A 10,636-nucleotide genomic window follows, 5' to 3' on the forward strand; every position below is an offset into this window, starting at 1 on the left:
CGGCATCAAAAGAAAACGAAAGTCACGAGTGACAAACCGGGGGGGAAATGTTGCGTTGGGAACCCGCAGGCGATTCATGGCAGGAGGGGAGGGGGGTGATCGAAGAAGGGGGTCTGTGCCCACTTTTCCAGCCCCTGAGAACAATTTGTTAAAAAAGGGAAGAAAACGGAAAGTGGAGGAAAATGCGAATCCCCGTGGTCGGTAACGGGGTGCAGAGCCGGGCTGGGCCCCGGAATTATTTATTTCGCTTTTATTTTTTCGTTTAATTTGCCGTTGTGCCGCCGATTCCCCTCTCCGGTCGAGACACAAAGGTGGCGTCCAGCCTCATTTCCCCAGACGTCATCTTTTCAAAAAATATTTAAAAATATTAAAAAAATTATTCGAGGCCCGAAAAAAGGCTGAAAATGAAGCGGCGGGGGTCCTTTACCGAGCCCCGTGGCTCTGGTGCTGCTGGGGGGCTCGGGGGGGATCCCCCGAAGTGAAATCCACCGCCTCCCCTCTCTCGCCCCGCAGCACAGCCGGGCGCGACATTTCCCACAGCGAGGCAGGGCGCCGCGCTTTCAAAAATTAATTAAAAATACATCGCGGGCACCCAGGGCTTCCGAAAAGGCACGACAATGTAGCCCAGGTCCCGGGGCTCCCGCTGGGGGCCCCGCCGGCCGTGTCCGGCCAGGGACTCGGCCCTTTCCAAGCGGCTTTTCCCAGGCGACCTTGCCGCTCGCCGCCGCGGCAACAAGCGTGCCTTTGAGGGGTGACCGCAGCTCCGGCCTCTCTTCGCGCCGAACAAAGAAACTTTCACCCTGCGGCTCCCCCCGGGCAGGCCGGACCCCTCGGGCCGGTCCCCTGCCCGCAGCCCCAGCGGGGACCCCCGACCCTCGTCCCGCGGCCCCTTCCCCGCTCCCCCCGCCACACACACACACACACACCCCCTTGGCTTTGCTCCCCGGGACTTTTCTTCGGTTTTTCTCTCTCGATTAATAAACACTTTTTTTTTTTTTTTCTAATTTTTTTCTTTTTTTTTTTTTTTTTTTTTTTTTTTTTTTTTTTTTTTTGCTTCGCAAATAAAAGAACAAAGATGGCGCATAATACTGGCACGGGCAGCCGCTTGCATACGTGTACAAGGATATTAATTTAAAATAAAATCCCCCCAGAAAACAGGAGCCGGGCACGGCCCCGGGCGGGCGGGGGGCTCGGCGGGCGGGCCGGGCCGGGGGAGCCCCGAGCCGGCCGTGCCCCGGCACCGCCTCGCCCCGACGGCCGGAAAAGGTGCCGGGCACCCCCCGAGCCCCGGGGGCACCGGGCAGGGGGGACAGGCTGGCCCGCCGCCCCTCGGCGCCCGGAGCCGGCAGCAGCGAGGACACGGAGCCGGGACAGCGGCCACCCCACCTCGGGCCGGGCCCCCGCTCCAGAGGGCTCTCCGAGGGGAGAGCAGCGTGTGCCCAGCCGGGAAAGCGATCCCCGGGGAGAGGAAAAGGGACGGGGGGCCGGAGATGGGGCAGCGGCAGCTCCCCCGGCTTAATTCGTTTCGCTGGCGGAGCTCGCAAAGGGAAAAGTCCCCGAAAAGATACAAACCTCCAGCATCCAAGTGGCAACTATTTTCCTCATATATGGCAAGATTTCTTTCTGCACGCACTTGAAGTAGGAGACGGAGGGCGAGCAGGTCTCCTCCGCCTTGAGCATTGTCTGCAGCACCCTGTCATTGAGGAGGTTGGCATCCAGGTAGGCTCGTCGGATGGTCTCCACCTCGCAGCACAGCAGCTGATGTTCCATGTCTGCCTGGGTCGCCTCGAGTCAGTTCTCTGCTGCAGGACTGAGTCAGTCGCTCGCTCTGCTCGCTCTCTCTCTCTTCCCCTTCCAGGAGTCCCTTGGATGCTGCTTCTGCTACTGCCGCTACAGCCCTCTGGAGGCAGGAAAACTTTCTAACTTCCAACAAAACTCTCCTGGTGTAGTCCCTGTGACGTTACTGTTGTTAAGCGGAGATCAAAGCACGAGAGAGAATGAGAAAGAGAGAGAGAGCCAAAAGCAAGGGGCAGAGCCCTAAAGCCATCCCATAGGCTTCAAGTCCTTCCCCTTTGCTCGGCTTATAGAGAGCAGGGTTTTAATGCAAATGAGACAAGGGCTCGCTTTCTTCAAGGGCGAGGGAGAGGTGGGGGAAACCCAAATTGTCTCTTCAGTGGATCATGCATAATTTTAAAAATGGAGCGAGTTCTGCACTGGGAGCCAAATGATGAATGGGGCTAAGGCCACACACAGACACCGGGGAGAGAAATGCAAGGAGACTGAGTATTATTTTATGGGGGCGCCGGGGAGGGGAGCGCAGCAGCATCAGTGCCTTGCTCTTTGCTACCATTATTATTATTATTATTATTATTTATTTATTATTATTATTAGTGCTGTCACCGGTGCATACCTGCCACACCGCCCTTTAAAAAGGCACCCTCCCTACCTGAATGTCTACTCTTTGTAGCTGATCCCAAGGAAAAACCTTTCTCCCGTTTCCCCAGCCCTGTTTCTTCCCAGCCAGGATGGTTTTTGCTGCACACCAAAATTTCTCAATAATTGGGGCGTCCACCCCTCTGCAAGACGGTTCTTCTTCTAATTTTTTTTTTTTTTTTTTCGGTTTGGGTTTTTTTTTAAATTATTTAATTTTTTAAGGTCTTTCCTTTCTCTTTGAAGGTTTCACCTTCCCAGAGGGGCACGGAGGTGGCAGGGGACAGGCCAGGGCTAATCATTGGGGAAAGGCCATGCTTAGCACCCCAGCCTCAGCCGGGAAAAACATCCCAGCAAAATGGTGTCCAGGGCTGCCTCCAGCACCTCTGGGCAGACGAGCTGAGATGGCTGGGTGGGAGGGAGGGAGGGAGGGAGGGAGGGAGATGCCGGCAGCAGCCGGAGCCTGCAGGGGCCTCATCCGCGTCTCCAGGACACGCTGTCCACGCGTGATGGGGCCCTGCTGGAGATAACTCCGGCTCCCTGTACCTGGGGACGCTGTGCTTTGCACTGTTCCTGTTATAAAAAGGGCATCCCTTAGAAGCCTGGCCCTGCCAGGGGCTGGGAGCGCGGCTTGAGGCCTGCGGGGAGGCCGGGGTGAGCCAGGCCGGTGCCTGCGCCTTGTCCTGCAGCAGAGGAGGAGCGGGAAGGCCCTAAATTGGGGTGTTCACCTCAGTCCCGGTGCTTTGGCATCACCCCGGGGTCTGTCTGGAATACTGGCCGGCCCTGGTGGCCCTGGTGGCCCTGGTGGCACCAACTCTGGCGGGTGGCAGGGCCGCTGGCCATGGAGGACACAGAGCATCTCTTCTCCTGCGTGACCCGCGGGGAGAGCGGTGCCAAAGATCACAGGGCATGTTGTTGCACAGTTGTGTGTTTATGTAATCTCCTTGCTGCCCATCTTTCCTCCTGTGCTCGTTGGCTGGAGCATTTGTCTCCATTTTGTCTCCATCTGTCAGGAGGAGGAGGAGGAGGAGGATGTGGAGGCCCCGGCTCTCAGTTCCCCTCACACATGCCACAGCCATGGGGCGACTGCAGGGTCCCTGGGCCAGGAGCCTGTCCCCTGTCCCCTGTCCCCTGTCCCCTGTCCCCTGGCCTGTCTGTTGTGCCTCACACACAGGACGGGCACTGCTGTTTCCACCACTTCAGCTGGCCGGGAAGGCTCTGATATTAAAAGAAGAGACACGCACGACCCCACGTCCATTGGGGACACGCTTCCACTGCACATGCGGGGTGACCCTCTTTAATTAAGACCCCCAACACCCTTTCTGCTGAGCAGCTGCTTTGGGGACGCCCTTGGGGCTCCGAGGGCGCATTCCCTCGGATGGTGCCAGCAGCTCCTTCCTTCCCAACATCTGTCCGGGGCCACGCTGCCCATCCACACGGGTGGCGCACACGGGTCCTTCTCCCCTCGGCAGCCCGGCCCTGTCCATGCCCCGGCCCTGTGCCGGGCTCTCCCCGGCGGTGCCTTCCCCCCGGGCACACGCGGCCGCTCCATTCATGGGGCGGCGCGGGCGGTGCCGGCGGCGGGCGGGGCTGGCGCGGGGCCCGGGGAGCCCCCGCGGGGCGGCGCGGCCGCAGGAAGCGGCGGCGCGGGAGCCAATGGGGCCGCGGGGCTGTTACCGGGCGGGACGGGCAGATCTCGGCCGGGGCTCGCCCGGTCCCGCCGACACAAAGGGGCCGGGCCGGGCCGGCAGCGCCAGAGCGCTCGGCCGCCCCCGCGAGTCCCGGTGAGCGGCACCGGGCGGCCCCGCACCTGCCCGGACCGGGGGGCGGTGCCGCCCGCCCCAGGCCGCCGGGGCCGCTGCCTGCCCGAGCCGAGCCCCGGGGTGCGCTCCGTGCCGCCCGCCCCGCTCCCCGGCCCGGCCCATCCCGGGATGCGGGATGCGCGATGCGGGATGCGCTTCCGCCGCTCTCGCCCCCGGGGGCTTCCGACGGCGCTTCCTTCCTGCCCGCTCTCCCTCCCTCCCCTCCCCTCGCCTGCTGCCCGCCCGGCGCTCCCCTCCCCGCGGCGCCCGCCCGCTGCCGGCGTCGCCGGGCCCGGCCGCCACTTTCTCATGATGTCATCCCGCCCCCGCCGATGCGCGCCGCCGCCGCCGCCGCGGGAACGCGCATTCCTGGCGTGCCGCCGCCGGGGCAGCCGTGCCTCCCTGAGCCGCGGAACAGCGCACCTCCCACTCCTAACCCCCCAAAAAACACCCCCCAAAACCCGCTCCTGGTCCCGAGTCCTCTGGAGAAGAAAGGGAAGGAGCTGCTGGAGAGGGTGGCGGGTCTGGAGCCGTTCTCCCGTCAGGAGAGACCAAGGGAGCTGCGGAACTGCGAGGGCATCCCAGCAAACATCTCCAAGAGGGGCCAAGAGGAAGGTGCCAGGCTCCTGAAGGGTGCCCGGCAACAGGATGAGGAGCAATGGCCGTAAATCCCAAAACACAAGAAGCTTCAGCCCAACGGGAGGAAGAATTTACGTCGAGCTCTGGAACAGCTGCCCAGGGAGGGCTGGGGGTGTCTCCCTGTCTGGAGACATCCCAAACCCACCTGGAGCCACCCAAGTGGCAGCCCTTGAAATGAGGAATGTGATGGAGCAAAGCTCACAGAGGATTTCTGTAGGGGAACCATCACCAAGCGGGGGAGAGGCACAAGTGCGGGTGGGAGGGAAGGGTAGGGATGGCTGGGGTGTCCCGGCATGGGGACATGGCACCAGACAGGCAGGGACGGATCCAGGGCCAATGGAGTTTAGCCCAGATTTATCCTGGGGCTAAGCAAACGCAGAAGGGATAGCTGTAGGAGATGAAAAAAAAAACCCAAACAAACAAAAAAAACCCCAAAAAACAAAAAAAAACAAAAAACAAAACACAAAACAAAAAAAAACACCAAACCAACAAAAAAACCAAAGCGCAACAATAACAGCCCCAAACAAACAAACAAACAACCCACCCACCCCCCCCCAAAAAAAACCAACCAAAAAAACCCCACCAACCAAAAAACCCACAAAAAAAAAAAAAAAAAAAAAAAAACCCAAACCCACCAAAATGGAAGGAACAAGGTTTTATTTCTTTCTTCATCAAGGGAAACCTCCTGCTAGGCCATGCCAGAAGTGAGCCAGTGGAGAGAGAGGCACCAGAGAAAGCCTGGCTTTCAGACAGTGACAAGGTGAATAAACAGTGTATTTAAGCACCAGCATCATCGAAGTGGAAGTGTTTTAGTGGAGGATGTTTTGATTTTATAACCAGCAGGTAGAGTTTCTGTTTTTCTCAGCTGGTAGGATGTTTTGGTAATATATCAGCGTGAAAATGGCCAACACAGACACTGGGGTTTGATAGGGATGTGTGAGGTACCAAAAAAGCACATCTTGGCCACATGGAGCATTTACACTTGATTTACAAGGTACAGAAACATTTTCTCTATTCCCCAAACTGGCTCTTGTAGCGTGGCAAAGCATCTCAAAGACACGTAATAAATACCATTGGAAATTCGCTGTTGAATTGCTTATTCAGAAGGTTTTGAAGTACAATGTTATTATTTTTTATTTTAAAAAACCAAACAAACAAACCCCAAAAACACGGGGAGATGATTTGTAGGGATTTTAGGCACAATTCCCCATGAGTGACAGTAAATCAGTGTGGATCACACAGGCTGCAGAAATGCTCTCTGAGAAAGGATGGTCTCCCATGGGGTTGCTGTGGTCATCTGCAAGGTGTTTGCATCCCTCAGACCAGTCTGAGATGCTCAACCACTCTGCTCCTTGGCTGTAAAGTGGATTGGCACCTCTCTGAAGGACAACTATGCCTTCTTTGAACCTCCAGTAAGAATAATTTGGCTCGGAACCAAGTCTTAAAACAACTGGGTTACAGTTTTGACCCTGTTGGGAAAGATGAGACAGGAAAAGCTTACAAATATGATTGCCTGGCAAGAAATACTAAAAATATAGAACCTGTGAGTGAAATAGAAATAAAAGCCAGCTTTGAGATGTGATCATGGCAGGCAGGAAGACAGTGATTAGCTGGAAGACCTGTGGAGTGATAACAAACAAAGGGACACCAAGGGACCCAAAGGTGTAGCCCCTCTCCACCCTGCCAAGGTATCAGGGAAAAGGTAGATGAGAAAAGTAGTCTTTAGAGTTTAGAATACAGGATGATACGGTAATATAGTAGTTCTCATTGGCTGCATGCAAAGTCTGTAGGTTTTGTATCTCGGGGCCGGCTGGTCACTGTAAATTAGAATATTCAACACAAAAGGAGATATAATGTATCCTAACAAGGACCTCACCCTCTTCCCTTACCTCTCTTACCTCTTACTTTCTTAGCTCTTACCTGAACCCGCAATGTGCAGCACTAATGACTACAATTAAATAAACTCACTTGGCCTGGACTTTCTACCACCTTCAGCCTCGTGTGTGTCTGTGCACTTTTATGTGTGTGCCAAAGGAGTGGGCTCGGGGTGCTGCCATTTCAAATCTGCACATTGGTGGAAATATAAATAATGATGCAGCGTGGCGAGGTTTGGGGAATCTGGTCCACTTGTTTCCAGAAATCAGTAAAGGAAGTGAAGAATTGAGAACCTTGAGAGATGAGATTATAGTTTTAGTGAAGCCTCCAGAAGTATTTATGTTTAATTTGAGCAAAGCAGTTGTTTGTTGCAACTGGTATTTTCTTATTTAGTTGAGGTGCAGTCCAATTTGGTTAAAAATGAGTATGGAATAGCATTTTTTTGGGAAACACGAAATCCTAGAATTACATCTTTGTATCATATTTATTTTATATTCTTTTTGCTGTGTCTGGAACATTACACAGTGTCAGCAGGAGCTGCTTTGTCCCCTCTGGTTGGTTCTTAACCTGACTCATTGTAACTCCATGGAGTTACAGAAGAGGATGCAAGTAATAAACTCTTATTTAACTCAAGTGAACTTCTTTTGTTGGCTAATTTTCATTTGTGTTTACATCATTGACCAAATTGCTCAGGTTTGCAACCTTGGACTGTAAATGCTTCTCTTTTTGGAGAAGGAAAATAAAAAGAGAAATCATCTTTCTGAGTGTGTATTCCATTTCAGAGGGATTAAAGTAAAAAAAAAAAAATCAAAATAAACTATGAATGTCAGTTTTGATCAACAACTACATCAACCCAAAATACACACAGAGGTCTCGTCCAGCCATGAACTGGTGGTGTCACAGTCTGAGTTCTGAACAGGTAATGTCTCAGAATATTGGGGTAATAATATTTCCCATAATAGTGGGGAAAAGGAGAATCTGGAAAAGGGGAGTGGCTGCATCTTTGCTTGAAATGCACAATAAAGCTGCACCCCCACCTCATCTCTCCTCTTTAAAATCTGTGTATAGTTGGAGCATATTCCGTTCACAACCAAAGTATTTCATCGAATCCCAGCTTTGCCTTTGAGTTCAAGCTGGAGAAGGGAACTGGTTTAAAAAGCTGAACCCCCAGCAAAGTGTTGGTATAAAAGCAGGAATTCTTCCTCAAGAAATTCCCAAGAATATTTTTTTCCTACTTCTGCAGTGATCAAATGATGTAGCACAATGATTTGCACTGATGGAAATGAGGCTAAACTGTGAATGGTTTAGAAGCTAATTCGGGAAAAGACTGAAACATGTGCCCAAATTTAAATAAGTAAGTGCACCGGAATTACTCATGTGCCTAAAAAATTAAATATATGTTTAAATGCATTGCTAAACTGGAGCCTAAGGGTATGGTTTAAAGTTAAGGCTAAACTAGTCTAGACAACAGTAGCTGTTGCTGAAAGTGATTATTCTTCTCCTGGTTGACTTCCCTAAAATGCCCATCCTGGAGTCAAACCAACACAGCTTGTTGACAAGAACAGCTACTTCCTCTGCAGCTTTGAAAAGCATCCATTTCTCATAAAAATGAAAGTAAAAGTCTCAGTGAATGCTAAAACCCAGGGAGATGGGCTGGAGTCAGCCTTTGTGCTAACATGCAGCCCCTGTTTGATTTCACAAGCTCCAGCCTGTCGGAGACAGAACAGAGGGGAGCAGTTCTCACGCCGCCGACTGGGAAGCTTTTATTTCCTGTGCTCCTGGGCTCTTCCATGCTGCCAGGGATATCCAGGGGGAAGGGAACAGCACAGAAAATGTGTCAGGGAAAGCAAGCTGGCTGCAAAGCAAGTGAGAGGAGACAGAGTGCTTTGAAAGGCTTGGCTCTCTCAATGGGATGAGGAGATGCTGGAGTTTTGGGATGCTCACCCCTCTCAGTGGGATGCAGGAGATGCTGGAGTTTTGGGGTGCTCACCCCTTTCAATAGGATGCAGGAGATGCTGGAGTTTTGGGATGCTTATCCCTCTCAGCAGGATGCAGGAGATGCTGGAGTTTTGGGATGCTCATCCATCTTAGGGTGATACAGCAGATGCTGGAGTTTTGGGATGCTCACCCTTCTCAATGGGATGCAGCAGATGCTGGAGTTTTGGGATGCTCATCCGTCTTAGTGTGATACAGCAGATGCTGGAGTTTTGGGATGCTCACCCTGGTCTCCTGAAAAGACTGACTGGAATTTTTCTGAAGTAAAAGCACAGCAGTTGAAGGGTGTTGACCTGACACAGAGGCACGTGGCCTCTTGGAAAGGTTGAGGCTTCCTGGACACACCCCAAGAAGTCCTGGGCTGGGGCAGATGATGCTTGCAGAGCTGTCTGGATTCTTAGGGGTGGTGACAGCAGATCTCAGTCTCTCCCTGCAGACACTAAAAGGCAGCAGAGGTTTCAGGACCCCAGGTATCCTTCAGGCAAGGTTTCTGTGGGCCTGTGGATTTCCATCATGGACCATTTGTGCTCCTGCTTAGCATTTGGCTGCCTGCCTGTGAGGGCTTTGTGATAAGACCCTGAGCAAAGACCTAGCAGGTTTTTAATCAGATGTTTCCATTGGCTTTAATATGTGGTACCCATCAGATTAGAGTCACTCAGCAGAGCTGCAGCCTTCCACACAGTGCCTCATTTATCCTTATTCCTGCCATGTGCCCAGCTCTGCTCTGCTGACGTTGGTTCTGGTTGTGCAGTCCTGCTGTGGGGTTGGTGTTTTTTTTGTTTTTTTTTTTTTTTTTTTTTTTTTTTGAGGGGTGGGGGAGTGGTGCAATTAGCCTGGTTGGAGCAACCAGGCCAAGGAACATCGAGCAGTAAAATAAAGTCTTGATGACATATTTGAACTCTTGGAGACCATGGGTTATCTGATCTGCAAGGTCACTGCTATTCTCTGGGAAAGTTTAAAAGAATCTGCTCCTGTTTCAAGCTTAAAGGGCCCTTCTTGATAATTGTAGGATGCAAATTCACTTTTTCTGTAAGTATATGCAGTTGGTGAGTGTTTCAGGCTATTTAGTACCTGCGTTTTTATTTCCTTTTCTTTTAACTGCTCATCAAAAGCAAACAGAATAGAATTAGTTTTAATGAACAGAAGGAAAAAGTGACTCCAGTAAGGCTCCTTCTGCTACTACCAGAACTGAATGAAATGCAGAAAGGAAAATAACAATAATATGAAAATGAGAAACCTACAAAGAACTTAAAAATTCCTTTTAATCATTTAAGCTGTCATCAGTAGCAGAAATAAGGAATTATATTTCAGACATGACTTATACCAGGCATGCCTTAAAGAGAAAAAGGCAAATTGATAGTGCCTGAAGAGTCTGTGCCTGGGAATAAAAAAGTGAAGAATTAGGCTCTTGGAAGCCAAGTGCCTTTTCCACCGTTCAGTCTGCAGAAGAAAAGAAATGATGGCCCTTGATCTTTAGCAGCTCTAACAGATGGACTTGGGGGGAAGCAGGGGGAAAATAACACCAGTGACAGTTCTGTCTTTCTGCATTTCTGAAAAGTGGAGATTTTAGGACCTATTCCATTACAGAGATTCATTATGGGCATGATTAGCTTAGCAGCGTTCCCCTGTAATACAGATCATAAAGTCCCGTCAGAACGGAACCCAATGCTAAAAACGTTGCATAATAACTTTCACAGGCCATTAAGCTTTAAGGCTGAAGCGTGGGAGTTTGTTACAAAGAGACCCTCTTACAAGCAGCAGATACTTTCAAGTGAGAGGTATTTCCCACCCCAGGCTTTATTTGCTGCCAAGTCTGATTCCTGGCTGTGTTTATATGTTCCTATACGGGCTGGCTCAGCTTGGCACTGGCCTTTGCTGCAGTGGCACAAGGAGGA

At 51.9% G+C, this 10,636-nt stretch overlaps 1 protein-coding gene across 1 annotated transcript in view; it reads right to left on the reverse strand.

Annotated features, from left to right (window-relative positions):
* The window catches only part of CCND1 (cyclin D1), a 16,003-nt gene extending 13,190 nt beyond the window's left edge, over positions 1-2,813 (reverse strand). Inside the window, exon 1 of the mRNA XM_083862818.1 lies at positions 1,573-2,813. Within this exon, the coding sequence (XP_083718944.1) occupies positions 1,573-1,770 (198 nt within the window). The 5' untranslated portion in view covers positions 1,771-2,813. The remainder of the gene's footprint in view (positions 1-1,572) is intronic.
* Between the last annotated feature and the right edge of the window lie 7,823 nt (positions 2,814-10,636).

This window comes from Zosterops lateralis, assembly GCF_965231275.1.
Source record: "Zosterops lateralis genome assembly, chromosome: 6".
NCBI lineage: Eukaryota > Metazoa > Chordata > Aves > Passeriformes > Zosteropidae > Zosterops > Zosterops lateralis.